At 43.7% G+C, this 21306-nt stretch overlaps 1 protein-coding gene across 2 annotated transcripts in view; it reads right to left on the reverse strand.

Annotated features, from left to right (window-relative positions):
• GCN1 (GCN1 activator of EIF2AK4) overlaps window positions 1-21306 on the reverse strand; it is a 96791-nt gene that overhangs the window by 64308 nt on the left and 11177 nt on the right. For both annotated transcript variants that reach the window (XM_056529896.1, XM_056529902.1), the window contains exons 8-15: window positions 16810-16878; window positions 16621-16729; window positions 16462-16536; window positions 14743-14871; window positions 14599-14649; window positions 10980-11078; window positions 2115-2288; window positions 1824-1976 (exon numbers count right to left, since the gene is read on the reverse strand). In XM_056529896.1, coding sequence (XP_056385871.1) covers window positions 1824-1976; window positions 2115-2288; window positions 10980-11078; window positions 14599-14649; window positions 14743-14871; window positions 16462-16536; window positions 16621-16729; window positions 16810-16878 — 859 coding nt within the window. The remainder of the gene's footprint in view (window positions 1-1823; window positions 1977-2114; window positions 2289-10979; window positions 11079-14598; window positions 14650-14742; window positions 14872-16461; window positions 16537-16620; window positions 16730-16809; window positions 16879-21306) is intronic.

Raw genomic sequence — 21306 nt, forward strand, 5'->3', positions numbered from 1 at the left:
TTAAAGGGGTACTCCGCCCCAAGACATCTTATCCCCTATCCAAAGGATAGGGGATAAGATGCCTAATCACATGGTTCCTGTCGCTGGGGACCCAAGCAATCTCTACTGCAGCACCCACTTGTCACCAGCTGCTTCATTCCGTGCAGCTGGTGACAAGTGAGTGCTGCAGTAGAGATTGTGGTGGTCCCCATCGTTGGGATCCCCACGATCAGACATCTTATCCCCTATCCTTTGGATAGGGGATAAGATGTTTAAGGGCGGAGTACCCCTTTAAGGCAATTTTATTTCTGCAATCCGTAATAGTACAACATTACAGTTTGAAGGTCCCTTGAGGCCAAAACGTTAGATTGTACTACTAAGGATTGCAGAAATAAAATTGCCTTAATCTCAATTCCGAGTGACAAGTTGTTTTGTAATGTACAACAAAAGTAGCAGGATCCTACCATTTGCAGGACAGAGTGTGGCATATAGATATGCCAGAAATTTGATATTGTCTGGATGCTGGGACTCCTATTAAATGCTAAAAGAAAAACAAGAATTCTGCTGAGCACTGTGTCATTTGTTTTTGTTGTACTTCCTCAAAAAGTTATTTTTCTCCTTTATTTCATTCTTTTTACATAATTTAGGCCGGGTTAATACTACAGAATTTCTAACTGGATTTCCACTTTAAGATTCCACTCGGAAATTGTGGTGCAGCAGAGCCCCATTGCTGTCAATTGGATTTTACTGCACAGAGCTTGTGACAAAATTTCATTCATCTGCCAAAAAATCTACTCTTTAATTCTTTCGGTGGAATGCCACGCAGAATACTATGCAGTCTATGGCTACGGCAATGTCCTTGTGGTCCTAGCGCTGTCTGATTCAGTCAGCATTGGCCATCCTCAGATTCTCCAGCCTGAATAATTCTGTTAGGAGATTCCATAATGTGAACCAAGCCCTACTCTCTGAATACTTACAGGGTGACTTCATTACTAAGTGCAGATATACATTTATTTTTTTTTACAAACATAATTAAGTACTCTTGTGGATAGCACAGCAAAAAAATATATGCTCGACAGTTTATTGGTTTTAGTATGTCCAGTTTAAAAGATTTACATATAGAATTATATTTACAAACATCTTCATAATAACAGATTCACATGTAAATCTGGTATTTTACTCAACAACTGCATCTTCAATTCAGCTAGTTGTGGCTGGAACTAAGATTTTAAAGGGGTACTCAGCCGAAAAACCATCTTAACCCCTATCCAAAGGATAGGGGATACGATGTCAGAGATCGCAGGGGTCCCCAGCGGAGGGACCCCGGGTTCAGAGCCAGTAGCAGCAGTGCCTGGAACACGGAAGCTTGGAGTATGCAGCCGTCACACCTCCTCCCATAGACATGAATGGAGGGGGCGTGGTGGCTGTAGTCTTCAGTCATCAAGCACAGAGTTCGTTTTGTGCACAGATAACTGGGGTGCTGCGCCAGCAGCGGGGCCCCCGCGATCAGACATCTCATCCCCTATCCTTATCCATTTTTTTGGGCAGAGTAACCCTATAACACTAAAGCTTACAGCATTTTGAATGCAATTCTGGACTACAAAAAAAAAAAAAACTGAGGACAAGTCAGCAGCCATTAATGTAAAAATGTATTGAACATTGCATTGAACAAATATGGTTTATGCAAAGGTCTAACAGGCAATTGCTGGATATGACTAAGATACTTAAAGATACTTAATTTTCCTTTTCATGCACATAGAGAATACATTTTGTCAATAAATTCCCTACTAAATACTATAGATCATAATAGGGTAAACAGAAGATGACGACTTATGGAATCTTACCAACTTGAATTTCAGTGTGGGAAATCCTACATACAAGCACAGAAGCAGCTACAGCTTCCGCCAACGATGATATCTGTGCACTCTGTGCTGCGGCCTTCTCCACAGTTTGAACCAAAAGGGGTAAAAGTTCTAGCGCTTGCCCCAGTGTATCGCCTAAAAAAAAAAAAAATATCTTATTAGCTACTACTTTGTTTTCTGTATTTTTTGTATATACAATTTTTCCAGAAATATACATGGTGCTACAGTTTAATGTGCAGCAATGTTAGAATCAAGCTGTAATATGAAACTTACCCTTGAATGATACCAGCATGCACTGGCAATATGAATGCCTTACTCCAGAAGTGCTGGTTTTAAGAGAAGCCGCTTTCTGAAACCATTCTATCAGCTTCTTAGGAACCTCAGTTGTGAACTTCTGGCACCACTGAGTAAGCACCGAAACAGCATGAATAAGAGTTCCTTCATGAACTGCGGGCAAAATAGCAGGCATTAAAAAAAAAAAAAATAAATAAATAAAAAAAAAGAGTAATGGATAACTTTAATACATAAACTAAAAAAACTATGTTATGGCTGGATACTTAAAGAAGATATCCCATGCAGCAAAGAAAAAAAAAAAATACCTAGCCATTCCATAGTATATTTACCTACCACCTCTCTGACATGTTTGTGATTTTTTTTCCGGCCCCCATTCACCGGCTATTCAGCTCATAAATTGCAGTTACTTCCTGGTTATGGTGGCTATGCCTGTGATCTCAAAGACTACATTTCCCTGCATGCACTGCTCACATTTCCTGCTCTCAGCTGCCTGAGCAGAGAACTTGTTACCTCCCCTAACTTATGTTAGTCACTCCTACAGCTCTGCTAGCTCCCTCCCACATAACACTGAGCTCCAATCATAGCCCTATACAGCAGGGTGGCCACGAGGAAACAAAATGTAATCTCAGTGCTCAGAGAGAGGGACCCGGGAGGTGAAGCTGCAGTTTTACACTGTAAAATCACTCCCTCCCCCTCCTCCTCTCAATGAAACAGCTTTACAGTGGCAAAATCACCTCCCCCCTCCTCTGCCCTGCACTCCTCTCCCCTCCATTCTCAGTGTGACAGCCCTACGCTGGCAGCTCCCTCCCCTCCCCCCTCTCCTCCGTTATCAGTGTAAAAACATTAGCAAGGAGAGGGGAGAGAACTATGATCTGAATCAGCCGACATATAGGCAGTGCTGCTCAGCCAATCACTGCAGAACAGAGGGAGGACAGTGTGAATATTCATCAGATGGGAGGGGCTAAGCCCGAGCTCAGGGAGCTCTCTGCAGCACAGGGGTTTTCTGGGTAATTGTCACGTCACGGCCCCTGGATGCTGCTGATAACAGCCTGAATAGGGGGTCGAAAGTCATGAAAACCTGGAACAGCTGAATTTCCTGTCAGACAGAAGAATGCAGAAAAAGCTTGTTTCTAAGCAGCATTGGTAATGGAAGTGATTTACAAACCTGTATAACTTTACCTTCTGCACTAAAAGCTGAACAATTGTTTACTGTGAGACTTGTCCTTTAACTATTGCACATTCCAACCAATCTAGTCCAATGAGGGGAAAGTTCCACAATGGTTATGTTAAGATCAGCTTTTTTTTTGCGCCAAACATACCCTGAACAGTTTGGAGCATTTTACAGGAGTTGAGTGGGGAAAAAATAAAATGGATATGCACCGTATTATTCTCCCCTGAACTCTAGTCCTTCTGGAGGGACTAGCCAATGAAGCCCCCTTTACTGAAGCACAATGGCTGTGTGAACGAGTCCTTACAAACAATGAAACAAATTAGGTTTGTTCTTAGCCGACAAATTTAGTATCATAATACTGTTTTAGGCTATGTTCACACACAGTTTTAATCTTATACTTTCACCCGCAAAAAAAGTCAGATTTTTTTGCAGCTGACTTTCCAAAAAAGAATTTCCATCTGTTTCTAAAATAATGTTGATTAAATAATATGATGCGAAGTAAGAGCCATTTTGGAATTGAATATAATAATTAAAAAGGCAGTTTTTGCCTATCTTTTGAACCAGCTAAATAAGGTCTGAAAGAAAAAAAAAAAAAAAGTGAACACACCTTCAAACTGAAATACAAAAGGACATTGGGGCGGCTCCTGTTCTGGTGGACCTGACCCATGATATTATTACAGACATTTATTTTTAGGCATTTATCATAAATTCCCTTTGCTACAGCTATTACTAACAAGCAATTTGCAAACTAACCTTTTATTTAGAACTAGCTGAGTACCTGGCGCTGCCCGGTTTTTCCTACCTTACCCTTGTGGGGGAGGAAAAGCAACAAAGGAGGAAGCTTTTGTCCTCATATCCCCTCTTTAACCCCTTAAGGACTCCGTTTTTCCGTTTTTGAACTTTCGTTTTTTCCTCCTTACCTTTTAAAAATCATAACCCTTTCAATTTTCCACCTAAAAGTCCATATTATGGCTTATTTTTTGCGTCGCCAATTCTACTTTGCAGCGACAGTCATTTTACCCAAAAATGCATGGCGAAACGGAAAAAAAAAATAATTGTGCGACAAAAATCGAAGAAAAACGCCATTTTGTAACTTTTGGGGGCTTCCGTTTCTACGCAGTGCATATTTTGGTAAAAATTACGCCTTATTATTCTGTAGGTCCATACGGTTAAAATGATACCCTACTTATATAGGTTTGATTTTGTCGCACTTCTGGAAAAAATCATAACTACATGCAGGAAAATTTATTCGTTTAAAAATGTCATCTTCTGACCCCTATAACTTTTTTATTTTTCCACGTACAGGGCGGTATGAGGACTCATTTTTTGCGCCGGTATGATTTTTGTTTTGATCGGACTTTTTGATCACTTTTTAATGGTATAAAAAGTGACCAAAAATGCCCTTTTTTTGACTTTGGAATTTTTTTTGCGCGTACGCCATTGACCGTGCGGTTTAATTAATGATATATTTTTATAGTTCGGACATTTACGCACGCGGCGATACCACATGTTTATTTTTTTTTTTACACTGTTTTATTTTTTTTATGGGAAAAGGGGGGCGATTCAAACTTTTATTAGGGAAGGGGTTAAATGACCTTTATTCACACTTTTTTTTTTTTTTGCAGTGTTATAGGTCCCATAGGGACCTATAACACTGCACACACTGATCTTCTACACAGATCACAGGCGTGTATTAACACGCCTGTGATCAGTGTTATCGGCGCTTGACTGCTCCTGCCTGGATCTCAGGCACGGAGCAGTCATTCGCCGATCGGACACAGAGGAGGCAGGTAAGGGCCCTCCCGGTGTCCTGTAAGCTGTTCGGGACACCGCGATTTCACCGCGGCGGTCCCGAACAGCCCGACTGAGCAGCCGGGTCACTTTCACTTTAGAAGCGGCGGTCAGCTTTGACCGCCGCTTCTAAAGGGTTAATACCGCACATCGCCGCGATCGGCGATGTGTGGTATTAGCCGCGTGTCCCGGCCGTTGACGAGCGTAAATATACGTCCTGCGTCGTTAAGGGGTTAAATCCCGACCCTCACAAATGAGGGTAGATTAGGGTTAAATTTACTATCCTATATTTTTTGTGGACATATAAATAACATGTGACCAAGTATTATTGAAATAACTTCAGCCATTTGGAATATATGCAGTAACAAATTTCCCATAGACTTGTATGGGACTTTAAAGAAAAACCCTGACTCTCGCAAATGGGGATGGGTAAGGGTTAAATTTCCTATCCTATGTTTATTGTTGACATATAAGTAACATGTGTACCAAGTTTCATGTTAGTATGTTCCAGCATCACTTCCAAAAGGCTAAATACATTAATTAATGCTCCTAAAAAATCCACATCAAATCCTTCCTTTTCCAACATAACAGATAAGGAAAAGGAAAAAAACAAAGGTTTGAAAGTCAGACTTCTACAAGACCATTTGATGCAAGATCTTACACAGGCCCTTATAAACACACATAATGGCCCTGATTCAGTTTATTTTTAATTATTGTGGAATGTTTCAGACTGGCATGATTCCACTTCACTATGTGGATTCACAGGTTAGTAAAGTTCTGACCAGCTTTTGCTTGGTGGAAATTTCCAGGCATTTATTCACAGGATTTTCTGTGAATTTTAGTAAAAGTGTTAAAGCCCTTTTCAGTCTAACCACACCCCTTTTTAGGTTTGACTGGTTTGTAGGTCTATTTTGGACCAATGCGCAAAGTTGTGGCACACAACCCAACAAAAGCAAAAATCGGGTTTACAATAGTAGATCATAGCCACAGTGTTTACTTTTATTTCTGTATTTTCTCTCACTCATTTCTGGTTTTAGTGCTCCTTTAACTATTACCATGACTTAAATGGGCATCCTTAGGCTACAAACTAGAAAGTGGTCTCCAAACTTTGGCTTGCAACACATAGAATGACAGAAGTGAGACAAAGTACACTGAGTATCAAAAGGAAATGTGAAAAAAGGAAATGGTATATGATTTATTCTTCTTATAAGTAGATTTTTTTATACTTGCTGTAAAAATCTCTCTCTCGGAGGATCCATTGGGAGACACAAGAACCATGGGTATATCGTGCTGCCACTAGGAGGCTGCCACTAGGACCCTCCTGGCAGGATATACCCCGCCAACTGACTCTGAGCTAATCAGTTTAGTCCCAAAGCAGGAGGGAACCGAAAAACAACAGAAGTCCGAGTAAGGCCCAGACAAAAACCAACTGAACCAACTGACAGGCAACCGACCCTCAGGTCAACAAACCAATAACCAACGGGGTGGGTGCTGTGTCCCCCAATGGATCCTCCGAGAGAGTTTTTACAGCAAGTATTAAAAAATCTAATTTTGCTCCATTGGGGACACAGGAACCATGGGACATACCAAAGCAGACCCCGGGGTGGGAAAAACAAAACCCAACCAGAAAATCAGTCAGATGGCACCGCCGTCTGCTACACCTTACACCCAAACTTCAGCAGACGCAGTAGTGTGCACCTGGTAAAACCTGGTGAACGTGTGCACAGACAACCAGGTGGCCGCCTTAAACACCTGCAGGGCCGAAGCCCTGTTGAAAACCCCCCAAGACGCCCCAACAGAGCGAGTGGAGTGAGCCGTAACCCGGAAAGGGGGAGCCTTCCCCTTAGAACGATATGGCAGACTGGATCCACCGGGATATGGTCGCCTTAGAAGCTGGTAAACCTCGGACTACGTCCAGGTTGTGAAGAGAGCGCTCCTTAGGATGAGATGGAGATGGGCAGAAGGGGGGGGGGGGGGGGAAGAACAATATCCTCGTTCAGATGAAAAGAGGAGACTACTTTAGGCAGAAAGGAAGGCACCAGTCGAAGCACAGCCTTGTCCTGGTGAAGGACCAGAAAAGGGGGGGGGGGGTCGGCAGGAGAGAGCCGCCAGTTCCGACACCCGTCGAATGGAAGTAACGGCAATGAGAAAGGACACCTTCCAAGAAAGGAAGAGGAGAGATAGTTCCTGAAGGGGTTCAAATGGGGCGATTTGCAAAGCGCCAAGGATCAAATTCAGGTCCCAAGGCGAAGTGGGAGACCTATAGGGAGGAATCTCACGTGCCACCCCCTGGAGGAAGGTGCAAACATGAGGATCAGAAGCCAGAGGGCGCTGAAAAAGAATGGAAAGCGCAGACACGTACCCCTTGAGAGAACCGAGTGCTAAACGTGTTTCCAGCCCTGACTGCAAAAAGGAAAGCAGATTCAGTAAGGAAAAAAAGAGCAGAAGATAGAGAACGAGCCTCGCACCACCGAAAATAAGCCCTCCAGGCCCTGTGATAAATCCTAGAGGACTGTTTATGCATCCAAAGCATGGTGCAAATGACCCGGAGAGAAAAAAACGCAAGCCTTCAGCACCGCGGTTTCAACCGCCACGCCGCCAAATGCAGCGGCAGAGAATTGGGTGGCAAAGAGGACCTTGAGAGAGAAGGTCGGGCAGATCCGGAAGCCGAAAGGGAACGTCCGCTACGAGACTAACCATGTCAGCGACCAACGAGTGCCGGGGACAATCTGGCGCCACTAGAATTGCAGAGACTCCTTCCGCCTTGAGCTTCCTCAGCACCCTGGGCAAAAGGGGAAGCAGAGGGAAGAGGTAAGGAAGGGCCGAACTGTGACCAGGGAATGACCGGCGCGTCCACAGCGAGAGCCAGAGGGTCACGGGACTTTGTCAGTTTAGGCGGGAGGCAAAGAGGTCCACGTTCGAGGTCCCCCAATGTTCACAAATCGTTGTGAACACCTGCAGGGAGCCCACTCCCCTGGGTCGGGAGAGGAGCAACTTAGAAAGTCCGACTCCCATTTTTCCAACCCCGGAATGTGGATCGCCGATATGGAGGGAACCTGGCATTCTGCCCAGACAAGAATCTTTAACACCTTGGCCATGGTAGCAAGGCTGCGAGTGCCCCCTTGACGATTGATTGTAAGCCACAGCTGTGGCGTTTTCCATTCGAATCTGACGGCCCCGGACAATCGACACCCAGTGAAGGAGGCAAAGGAAGATGGCCTGAAGCTCCAGGATATTGATGGTAAGATGAGCTTCCTGAGGAGACCAGCGGCCCTGAACAGTCTGGTCTAGAAAAAAAACCTCCCCAGTCAAGGAGACTCGCATCGGTCATTAAGACCTGCCAACAGTGGGGAAAAACAAGCGACCCTCCCGAAGGAGAGGAGAGCGGAGCCACCAAAGAAGTGACCGACGAGCCGTCGTGGGCAGACTGATCCGGCGGTGGAGGGATTGTGGAGACTTGTCCCATAGGGACAGAATGGCCCATTGAAGAGGGCAACTGAGCAAAAAGGAACGGCTTCCATGGATGTCACCATCCTGCACAACACATTTGGGGGTTTAGGCCGAGAGGCTGAGCAGGCAGACAGGTGGGCTCGGCCTGGCATTTTAGCTTTACAGCCCGTGCAAGCATAGTAAGTGACTAAGGCAGTGACCGCCTGTATGTTAGTGGGTTCGGAGCTGGGAACGGACATGGGAAAACAGATAAGTCAGCTAACCCAGAGAAAAAAGGAACAAGCTCACCCAGATTCCTGTGTCCTGAAGCAGCGGAAGTGCAGTTTGAGTCCTTGCAGAGGAAGCTTGCAGCAGCAAAAAGGAGCAGCTTGCAGCAGCAAAAAGGAGCAGCTTGCAGCAGCAAAAAGGAGCAGCTTGCAGCAGCAAAAAGGAGCAGCTTGCAGCAGCAAAAAGGAGCAGCTTGCAGCAGCAAAAAGGAGCAGCTTGCAGCAGCAAAAAGGAGCAGCTTGCAGCAGCAAAAAGGAGCAGCTTGCAGCAGCAAAAAGGAGCAGCTTGCAGCAGCAAAAAGGAGCAGCTTGCAGCAGCAAAAAGGAGCAGCTTGCAGCAGCAAAAAGGAGCAGCTTGCAGCAGCAAAAAGGAGCAGCTTGCAGCAGCAAAAAGGAGCAGCTTGCAGCAACAGCAGAAAGTACAGCAACAGCATGCAGTCAGACTTGCTGGTAATGAGAACTTCTGAGAGCAGCAGAAAGGGAATAAACGCACTCAGACTGAAGAGCACGTGACCCCTCTCCCTCGCTGGAGCTCAAAGGCCTCCGATAGGTTAAGAGGATCCAGAGGGAGGTGACCCCTGTAGTGCGCGCCAGAGCAGGAGAGGCTGAGATTGACCCCTCATGCGCGCGCTAGTAGGGAATTGGAAGCACGCATAACGCGTGAGAATAGGGGGCGAAGCTATCCCCCCAGAGGAGAACCGGCTGAAGCCGCTGGCAAAATTTACGGGCGGCCGCCAGCCGCGGCCCCCGCTCTCCAAAGCGCCATGCTACGACACCCTCCGGGGAAATATAGAGACTGGCTGCGGTCTCCAGAGGACGGCAGCAGGACCTAAGTCGGACCGCGCGCACATAGAAACTCTGCGGCTGAGGTAGAGAGGTGACGCAGTAGAGCACTAAATGGCAGACCCAAGGGGAAAAAAATGCCGGCCCGGCCTAAAAAAAAAGGAAGGGGAAACTGAGGTCCCAACAGGCTCTCCAACCTAGGTAAGAGCTTGCAGCCATGAGCAAACTAAGATAAAGTGAGAGCCCGTAGAATTAGAGAGGAGAGGGGACCTGAAGTCACCCCTGAAGTCTTCGACCAGCCTGGTGCCACGTGCATCATACCAGGCTGCAAAAAGCGGGGCGAGCAGGGGCAAGACCCAAGGTACATCCCTTAGTGCTGGTCGGTGGCGAGAAATTGTTTACGGTTCATACCCTATGAACCGTGCCCTTTGTTCGCAAGAGGGGGGGGGGGGTTCAGGCAGCGACATGCCCCTGTCGCCCCAACCTAGAAAAATAACAAAAGGAGAGAGAAATATATAATTCTATAAAACTAGAAAATAATAAAGAAGACCAGGTCTGAAGAGCTCCAGACCTGCATCTGCCTCCTATGGACACTAAGCTAAAACTGATTAGCTCAGTCAGTGGGCGGGGTATATCCTGCCAGGAGGGGCCGACTTCTTTTTTGTTAATGCCTAGTTTCAGCAAGATATACCAACAATTCCTGTGTCCCCCCCAATGGAGCTGAACAAGAAATTTATCATATGCAAGCCCACAATGGTTTCTATTCTATGGCCCTTTCATAACTACAAGCTTGCAGACAAAATAGAAAACAAAACATTTGAATAATTAATCTAGCTCTTGCACAACAACAACTTTTTTCCATTTTAATAAGGGTATATAAGCAATTTATATTTACACTGTAGATGCGAGGTCAAGAACAGCAAATATACATAGTAACCACATACACAGATGTATGGGTACTCTGCCTCTAGGTATCTTCTCACCTATCCAAACAATAAGGGATAAAATCTCTGATCGCTGAGGGTCCGGCCGCCAGGACCTCCTGCAATCTCTGGGCCGGCACCGCGGCATTGTGAACACGGAAGCTTGGAGATTCCGTGTTCATGACGTCACTCCCCCTCCATTCATGTCTATGGGGCTAGTAAAAGCTGTCATGCCACCTTCTATAGACATGAATGGAGGTGGTGTGACGGCTGTGGTCGCCAGTCATCTGGCACGAAGTAGATTTCACTCCATGCACCAGATGACTGGGGTGCTGTGCCCTAACTTTTGGATAGGGGATAAGATATTTAGGGGCGGAGTACACCTTTCAATAACATTGGCTGAAATTAACAAAACATAAAATGAAAAAAAAGAATACTGGCTCAAAATAGAATATGTTACCTTCCTGTTGAAGAAAAGGAATAAACAATTCTGAAATGGTTCCGTTCAGCTCCTGACTTGAGGTGCCAGAAACAACATGGTGACTTAGTGCACCAATCCCTTAAAAAGGAATTAACAACAATTACAGCCTGAAAAATCTATTATACATACATAAATCACTAAATACCATTTAAAGAAGCACAAAGAACATTTCCAAAAACAATTGAAACTGTTTTAGCCAAAAAAAAAAAACATGTGTTTTAATATACAGTTTCAATGGGCAGTGTCTTAAAAAAAAAAAAAATATTATATTATATTATATTAATATATATATATATATATATATATATATATATATATATATATATATATATATAAAAATAAAAAAGGCACTAGGGGAGATTTATCAAAACCTGTCCATAGGAAAAGTTGCCCATACCAATCAGATTTCTTCTTTCATTTTACAGAGGCATTTTCAAATATGAAAGAAGCTATCTGATTGGTTGCTATTGGCAACTCAGCAACTTTTCTTTTGGACTGGTTTGGATGTATCTCCCCCTGACTTTTTGAAGACAGTGGCCGGCATTTATCATTGTAGGTGTAAGTGAAGCATTTTTCTACACTTTTTTGTGTTCTGTAATGTGTAGGAGAACCAGATTTATTAACCCCTTAAGGACAAGGACAATTTTCACTGTAGGACCAGAGCGTTTTTTTTTGCACAACTGACCACTGTCACTTTAAGAATTAATATCTTTAAAACGCTTTTACCAAATATTCTGATTCTGAGATAGTTTTTTCGTGACATATTCGTGAAAAATCCCCAAATTTCATGAAAATTTAGAAAATTTTGCATTTTTCAAACTTTGAAGCTCTCTACTTGTAAGGAAAATTGATATTCCAAATAAATTTTATTTTTATTCACAAATACAATATGTCTACTTTATGTTGGCATCATAAAATGGACATTTTTACTTTTTGAAAAAATTAGAGGGCTTCAAAGTATAGCAGCAATTTTCAAAATTGCAAAATCTGAAGGGACAGATGTTACAGAACTACAACTCCCAGCATGCCTGGGCAGTCTAGGCATGCTGAGAGTTGTAGTTTGGCAACATTTGGAGGGCTACAGTTTGGGCTCCACTGTAACAGTGGTCCTCAAACTGTGACCCTCCAGATGTTGCAAAATTACAACTCCCAGCAGCCTTTGGTTGCCACAGTAAAGATCACATTACTTTCACTTTCATTTCTCTCCCCCCCCCCCCCCCCCCCCACGTCGCTTCCCTACCTGAGCCGGGATCCAGCTGTCTGCAGCGACGATCAGCTGTTCTCAGGCATCATCTCCTGCAGGTACCGACCAACATCTTCTCCCCATGTTCCCCGCGACATCCAGGTGTGGGCAGAACGGGCAACCCACTGTCCTGCTCTGCCATTGGTCAGAATCAGTTCTGACCAATGGCAGGGGATAGGAGGAGATCGCAGCACTGCGACCTCACTCCTACCCTGCAAGATGATCTGCTGTCACTGACAGATCAGATCATCACTATTTTCCGGGATGCGAAATTCCCACGGACGTATGAGTACGTGCCTGGTCCTTAACCCCTTAAGGACTCAGGGTTTTTCCGTTTTTGCACTTTCGTTTTTTCCTCCTTACCTTTTAAAAATCATAACCCTTTCAATTTTCCACCTAAAAATCCATATTATGGCTTATTTTTTGCGTCGCCAATTCTACTTTGCAGTGACATTAGTCATTTTACCCAAAAATGCACGGCGAAACGGAAAAAAAAATCATTGTGCGACAAAATCGAAAAAAAAACGCCATTTTGTAACTTTTGGGGGCTTTCGTTTCTACGCAGTGCATATTTCGGTAAAAATTACACCTTATCATTATTCTGTAGGTCCATACGGTTAAAATGATACCCTACTTATATAGGTTTGATTTTGTCGCACTTCTGGAAAAAATCATAACTACATGCAGGAAAATTTATACGTTTAAAAATGTCATCTTCTGACCCCTATAACTTTTTTATTTTTCCACGTACAGGGCGGTATGAGGACTCATTTTTTGCGCCGTGATCTGAAGTTTTTATCGGTATGATTTTTGTTTTGATCGGACTTTTTGTTCACTTTTTATTCATTTTTTAATGATATAAAAAGTGACCAAAATACGCTTTTTTGGACTTTGGAATTTTTTTGCGCGTACGCCATTGACCGTACGGCTTAATTAATGATATATTTTTATAGTTTGGACATTTACGCACGCGGCGATACCACATATGTTTATTTTTTATTTTTTTTACACTGTTTTATTTTTTTTATGGGAAAAGGGGGGTGATTCAAACTTATTAGGGAAGGGGTTAAATGACCTTTATTAACACTTTTTTTTTTACATTTTTTTTGCAGTGTTATAGGTCCCATAGGGACCTATAACACTGCACACACTGATCTCTAATGCTGATCACTGGCGTGCATTAACACGCCTGTGATCAGCATTATCGGCGCTTGACTGCTCCTGCCTGGATCTCAGGCACGGAGCAGTCATTCGTCGATCGGACACCGAGGAGGCAGGTAAGAGCCCTCCCGGTGTCCGATCAGCTGTTCGGGACGCCGCGATTTCACCGCGGCGGTCCCGAACAGCCCGACTGAGCAGCCGGGTCACTTTCACTTTCACTTTAGAAGCGGCGGTCAGCTTTGACCGCCGCTTCTAAAGGGTTAATACCGCACATCGCCGCGATCGGCGATGTGTGGTATTAGCCGCGGGTCCCGGCCGTTGATTAGCGCCGGGACCGACGCGATATGATGCGGGATCGCGGCGCGATCCCGCCTCATATCGCGGGAGCCGGCGCAGGACGTAAATATACGTCCTGCGTGGTTAAGGGGTTAAAAGGGGTATTCCAGGAAAAAAAAAAAATTTTATATATATCAACTGGTTCCAGAAAGTTAAACAGATTTGTAAATTACTTCTATTAAAAAATCTTAATCCTTCCAATAATTTTCAGCTGCTGAAGTTGAGTTGTTCGTTTCTGTCTAGCAACAGTGCTCTCTGTTGACATCTCTGCCTGTGTCGGGAACTGCACAGGGTAGAAGAGGTTTGCTATGGGGATTTGCTTCTACTCCGGATAGTTCGAGAGACAGGTGTCATCAGAGAGCACTTAGACAGAAAAGAACAACTCAACTTCAGCAGCTCATAAGTACTGAAAGGATTAAGAGTTTTTTAATAGAAGTAATTTACAAATCTGTTTAACTTTCTGGAGCCAGTTGATACATATAAAAAAGTTTTTTCCCGATAACCCCTTTAAAATGGTCACAGAGCATTTGATAAATTTTGTGCAGGTACACATTTTCTGAAATTTCTCTCTTCTCTAAGCCAAGTCTGGGCTGGTGTAGTTTTAGAGACTTTTCAGTGGCTTTGCGCCTTTTCACAAAAAAGGCACAGTTCATAAAACCTTTCCTTATCATGTGTATTGCCAAAATCAGTGGACTGCAACTCAAAATCAGCAGAAATGTGTAAACCAAAAGGCACAAAAAAGGCGCAAATAAACCCTGCTTGCGCCTTTTTTGGCACCTAAAACAGATGATAACCTAAGACAATGATAAATGTCGGCCAGTGGGCGTAATATACTAAAAAAGAAATGAGAACTTTTACCTGAAAGAACACTCATCTTCTGAGCCACAGCTGAAAGCTTTCCTTCTGAACCTGGAATATGATGTTACATTATAACCATATTAAATAAGTTTTATTATATTATCATTTTAAACTATTATATTTTAAATTGCATGTATTTCTCACCTCCTAGAATCGCAAATAAATGCCTTCCCAATGCCTCAACAGCAGCTGGGTCACTGCACTGATGCGCCAGGTTCTGCAAAGCCACCACTGCACCATCCATCAGTTGTGGGTTGTTAGACTTCAACTGCCCTAAAAAAAAAAAAAAAAAAAAAACATTTTACAGAAGATATTTTTTTCCTTTTGTTGCTTAAAGTGTTGCTGCCATTCGTTGTAAAATCTCCAAAAGTGCTCAAAGTAGTGTAGTAATTAGCCCTTAAATGATTCTGTACATTAACATGCACATTTTAAATGTGAAATCCCTTATTTTCTGCTCTATAGGGGTGCTCACTCTCTCTGCAGTCTTGCTGGAGCTGTTCCTTTAGGAGCACAACAACTTGCTCCTCTTTTTCCCCTTCCATCTCCCTTGTCACATGGCCTGCACTGGAGCGTACCATGTCCACAGTATATGGTGCAAGTCCACGAGAAATCTATTCATTTTGCACCCATAGAGTAACATAAGTGTGCATATAAAAAATAAAAATTTAAAAAAGGGGTAAGGGGGCATTGGGGGTTACTTTTTACTATATTTTACTAGTTTATTTTGTAGACCCACAAGGGGGTTTTGGTCACTAACACCAGCTAACAAGCAATATATTCTATTGTGCTGGAGGCACTGGCAGGTAGGGGACACCCATGGCAGACCTATGGACTGTCAAAGTCTTTACCTGCTATGGAAACCCATCATCATCAGAGGAGGATTTTCTACTTCCGCTAGTTAGAGTGGGAGTTCAGCTCAGGGAAGGTACTCCTCATTTATAAGGCCCAGGGGTGGACATACAGGAAAGAAAACTCAAATACAACCTCACATGCAAAAGGAAGAAATTGTTTTCTCTAGTGCCACCTGATAGGTAGTTAACATGTAAGGTCCTCCTCACATACTTTATGCCGTCTGTACAGCGCTAGATGGAAACAGATGCTGAAAGTGATCCAAGGGACAGCGTGTCGGTGGGGACACTGGACGGCCAGGTAGAAGAATCAAGTGCTGATATTTGTCAGGCACCATACCCTATACACCAACATTATACTAAAAGAAGATGACCTAAGGATACACACACACACACTATATATATATATATATATATATATATATATATATATATATATATTAATATATATATATATATTAATATATATATATATATATATATATATATATATATATATATATATATATTACACACACACACTATTTAAAAATCTTAATCCTTCCAGTACTTCTCAGGAAGTTGTATAGTTCTTTTCTGTCTGACCACAGTGCTCTCTGCTGACACCTCTGTCCATGTAAGGAACTGTCCAGAGTAGGATAGGTTTGCTATGGGGATTTGCTCCTACTCTGCACAGTTCCTGACATGGACAGAGGTGTCAGCAGAGATCACTGTGATCAGACAAAATAAATTAAAGAAAAGAACTTCCTCTGGAGCATACAGACGCAGATAAGTACAGGAAGGATTAAGATTTTCAAATAGAAGTAATTTACAAGTCTGTTTAACTTTCTGGTACCAGTTGATGAAACAAAAAAATTTTTTTCCACCGGAGTACCCCTTTAAATGTGACTAGGGCAAAGAAATAATATATGTAATTCCCTAGGTCGAATGAGTTAACAATAAGCTGTTAAATTACTCTGCAGACAGAAAGGAGACATTTCCAAATACATAATTATGAGAAGTTGATGATACGTACCAGCCAGGCCTTTTCCAATGTCAAGAGCATACTGACTCAGATCCAGAGTCACAGAAGCACAAAGGGAGCAAACAGCTGAAACAAAAAAAAAGTATTAAACACCACTCGCTCAACTTTCAAATGAATTTCTTTCTTTCAAATAAATGCAGAAAGACTTACTATCAATGACATTTTCAGGACTACGTAGGAGAGACTTCTGCAGCATAGGTAAGATTTGTTCTTTAAATTCTTCATGTGACAGACGCTGCAGTAGTGGGGTGCAACTCTCCTACAACCAGAACATATCCAAATAAATTCTTGGCAGTGACTGATACTAAGGTAAAGCAGTTAAGAAGCAAAAACCCTTACCAGTATATATTTCTGAGGTTTCACTTTACTCATAAGAACCATTTTGACGTAGAAATCAAGAAGATTACTCTGCAGGAGTAAGAAACAGAATGACCAACTGATTATACAGCAACATTTCATTTACACCAGAGCTACTTTACTCACAAACACATCAAAGCATAGCTGTTCTTTGAAATGGATTGTACCCCTGCATGGTACACAGCTATTTCTCACTCTCTTCATAGCAGGGGGTGAGCATCCAGCGCACCAAGGAGAGATACTGAACGAGCGTGACTCACGGGAGCAGAAGATCCGCAGCCGGGATCTGCTTCAAGCGCATCAGCTTGGTAGGCAAACTATGCATTATTATATGTGACTTAAGTTGTGTTATCAGCATAAGCCACTTGATACATATATAGTTTATCAGGAGTTGATTATATGCCGTGGATGAATGCCACAAGTATTGATGCTGGACATAACTGCAGGCTGCTTTATGTAAACAGCGCTCATTCGGGCTTATTCATAACAAGGCAAGATTGTTTATTGTTTTATACAGTGGACTCTGACTTATTGTATACTAGCAGAGTATCCGGTGTTGCCAGTCTTTCCTACCTAATCCTTTTGGGAGAGGAAAAACAACATAGGAGGAAACTCTTGTCCTCATTATGTGTCCTCAGGTGGCGCCGAGTTGTGATGAAGAGATTGTAGGCAGAAATTAGAAGGGGGTGTGGCTTTGTGGGAGTAGATGTGACTTGCAAGCCAGACCAACACACAAAAAGGGTTGAATATAGAAGGGGTGTGGATTTGTGGGAGGGGCTTGCAAGCTGGACTGACGCACTTACCGGGAGATTACATTAATCTATCTATCTATCTATATAGATAGATACAGACACCTGTAGTCACTTTTAGGCTAATAAATGGAGGCAGGTAGTTTGAAACAAAAGTATTTAAAGCGCAACTGTCATGATGTTTCGGCCATATAAAGTAACAACAGTATGTTAAATGGGCTTTGAATATCAATCCAGCATTACCTTTATCTACTTTATTGCAGGTTTTATGATTTCAGAAAACCCTTTTGTATACAGCCAGCAACAGTCAGATAGCCAGAGGTTTGCTATGCCCCAAGCTCCTTTCCTGAATGGCTCCTATGTGCTGATGGTAACACTGGCGAGTTCACTGAGCGAGCGCTTGCTCCCAACGCCTGTTAGCTCTCTGCCTCTAGTGACCGAAGCAACCAGCGGAGAGGGAGGTCAGTGAACTCACCGATTCAGGATGCATGCGCTGGGACCTGTGTGTCAATCACACAGCGGTCCCAGCGCTGCAGAAAAGGAGATAGACGTGGAGGCTCGGGGCATAGCGAACCCCTGGCCACGCCTATCCAACTGTCGCTGGCTGTGTTTTTTGAGATCATAAAACCTGCAATAAAGTAGATAAAGGTAAAGATGGATTGATATTCTAAGCACATTTAACATACTGCTGTTACTTAATATGGCCGAATCATCATGACCGTTGCACTTTAACCTCTTATGGAAGAAGGGTATATATGAACGCTTTTGTCCTGCTTCTCTTCTCTGACACGCACTTAGGAGCTGAGCGCGGGTCATAGCGGTGTGGTTGCAGCAGCTATCTGCTGCCGGGACCCTGGATGCTGCTAGACATCACTGATCCCTTAGATGCCACATGTTAAAAAACCCGTCCCGATAGCTCAGCGGTGTTAAATCGGGACCACTGTCCCGATCAGCTGAGAGGACGGAGGAAGGCCCTTATGCCTCCTCGCCATCCGATCGATGATCTGATGCTTCAGCCAGCCATGGCAATCTGGAGCAGCAGAGCACCGATAACTCTGATCAATGCTATGACATAGCATTGAACAGTGTATGCAATCCAAGGATTGCATGTAATAGTCCCCTATGGGGAAAAAAAAAAAAAAAGATTGAAGTGATCAAAACCCTTTCTTAATAAAGTTAGACTCACCCCCTTTTCCCATTAAAAATAAATATGTGTAAACAAAAACAAATATATGTGGTATTGCCACGTGCATAAATGTCCGACCTATAAAAATGAAACAGTACTGTAACCACATGGTCAATGGCATATACATAAAAAAAAAAAGTCCAGAATTGCATATTTTTTGTCACTTTGTATAACCAAAAGAACGTATAAAAAGCTATTTAAAAAGTTCCAGCAAAACAAAAATGGTACCGATAAAAACTACAGATCACAGCGCAAAAAATGAGCCCGCACAAATCCCCGCATACGGAAAAGTAAAAAAAATTATAGGGGCTGGTAGACGACATTTTTAAACATACTAATTTTCGTTAAAAAAAAAAAATTATAAACATTTTTTTTTTTTTTAAATTGGTGGCACAAAAAAAAAAAAAAAAAAAACAAGCCCTCATATGGGTCTGTAGCTGGAAAATATTAAGCGTTATGATATTTAGAAGGGAAGGAGAAATAAATAAGTGCAAAACATGAAAAATGAGATTTTTTTGTACTCACCATAAAATCTCTTTCGCAGCCTTCATTGGGGTACACCTATATTGATGGGTATATGCTCTTGCCACTAGGAGGCACTGACACTAGGAAAAAAAAAAGTTGTCTCCTCACTGACAGGATACACCCACCCACTGGATATGAGGTAATCAGTTTTGTCACAAAGCAGTAGGAGAAGCCAACAAAGAAACATGTCCGAAGGACCCTAGAAAAGAATCCCGGATATAAAAAAAAAAAAAAACCCACCACACAAGAACCGGAAAAGTTTATCCAGACAGAAAATATGGAGAATTGGGTGTGTGCGGTGTCCCCCAGTGAAGGCTACGAGAAAGAGATTTTACAGGAAGTACAAAAAAAATGTCCTTTTCTCGGTCGCTCTTCATTGGGGGACACCTATACTGATGGGACATACAAAAGCAGTCCCTGGGGTGGGAAAGAACAACCACCAGAGGATGCGAATCAGTCTGGAGACTGAACCCCAGACTCCCATAAGGCTCACGGACGAGACCCGGTGCCAAAAGGCAACCGAGGCCTGGAACTGCGGTCCGATGTAGTGAAGAAAACTGTTCCCTGTATAGAAATGTGTCCAAGCAGCTGATGATAAATGACCCGCCCCATACTATTGGTTGTTTGGGGGGAGGGGGGGTGCAGCCTTGCTCAGCTCAGTATTTGGCACCAGCTCCCTGGACACATTTCACTACACCCCGATCTCCGTGCTCTTAGCAGGATAAAGCAAACTGTATCCTCACTATGAGAGCAGAGAGATCGGGGCAGAAGCAGAGAACAGGAATGTTGAAAACGGTGTCCCCGCTGCTGCGGCTCACTCTTGCCGCTGCTGTAAAACTGTGAACCCAATCCCCACAGCTTTCATCAGCCTGGGGGATGTAGAAATGTGTGTCCCCGCTGCTGGCTTTCATCATCCCGATCGAGAGGATGTAGGAATGTGTATCCTAGTGCAGAGGCAGGGGAGACCGCTATCCATCCCCGCTCTCCCCTGCCTCAGATTACTGCTTCTTCAAATCAGTGGTACCCATGTCTCACAATAATAATGATAATATACAAGCATGACCCCAGACCTCACTATCAGATATGCAGTAAATGGTAATGCTACAATACAGCCTTAATACCAATATGTCCACGTGAACTCAGACAGGAGGCTGGGAAATGCAAGAATTAGAGATAGTTAAATGTAGAAGTTCCCTGGCAGGTGTCCACCTGAACCCCACACGTTCCGTCACCTATCGATGACTTCCCGCCGGGCTGAAGAGACTACGGCCCTTAACCAGGGGAGTCAGAGGAGGGATACAGTCTCTGACATCCCTGGTATCACTAATGACCCCTGTAGCACGCCAAGCCTGGAGGGCTAGCTGCGAGTAGGAGAAGGGCGGAGCTAAGCTCCGTTCATGAGAGGCGCAGAAAGATGCTGATCCTTCCCTGTCAGGCGCTCAGAAGGCAGCGCCGACAGAGCAGAGAGAGTCCCCCTAAGCTGAACCCAAAATTCCTACGCTGAACTCAGGAGAAGAGGGGCGGAGTTACTCACCACCATTATGGCTCTGGCTGGCCAGCACGGAAAGTACAGGGAGCCGACGGCTGCCTGAGACAGAACGTCCGCCGTAACTCCTGTCATATAGACAGGTGAGACTACTGGTGGACAATCCAGACCCCATATAAGATCAGGACCATGGCCCCTGACATTGCCCTGTTGAGGACCGGCATATCCTCAAACCACAAACACCAGTCCACAATGAAACTGCGCTAACAGAGACCCAGGGAGAAAATTAACCCCTGAAGTCCTGACACAGGCCCTGCCAGAAGGGGTAAGGGGGGGGGGTTCATACTCACCCACGGACTCAATCTTTGTATACTCACTTCAGGCGGCTTCAGCCAGCTTATGGCCACGCTGCATTATGCCAGGCTGCCATAGCGAGGCGAGCAGGGGTAGTGGGGGACCAGACCCAGGGTACAAGCTCCAGGCGCTGGCTGTTGGCGATAAGTGGTTGACGGCCCATACTGTTATGTTCCATG

Source organism: Hyla sarda, chromosome 1 (assembly GCF_029499605.1).
Source record: "Hyla sarda isolate aHylSar1 chromosome 1, aHylSar1.hap1, whole genome shotgun sequence".
NCBI lineage: Eukaryota > Metazoa > Chordata > Amphibia > Anura > Hylidae > Hyla > Hyla sarda.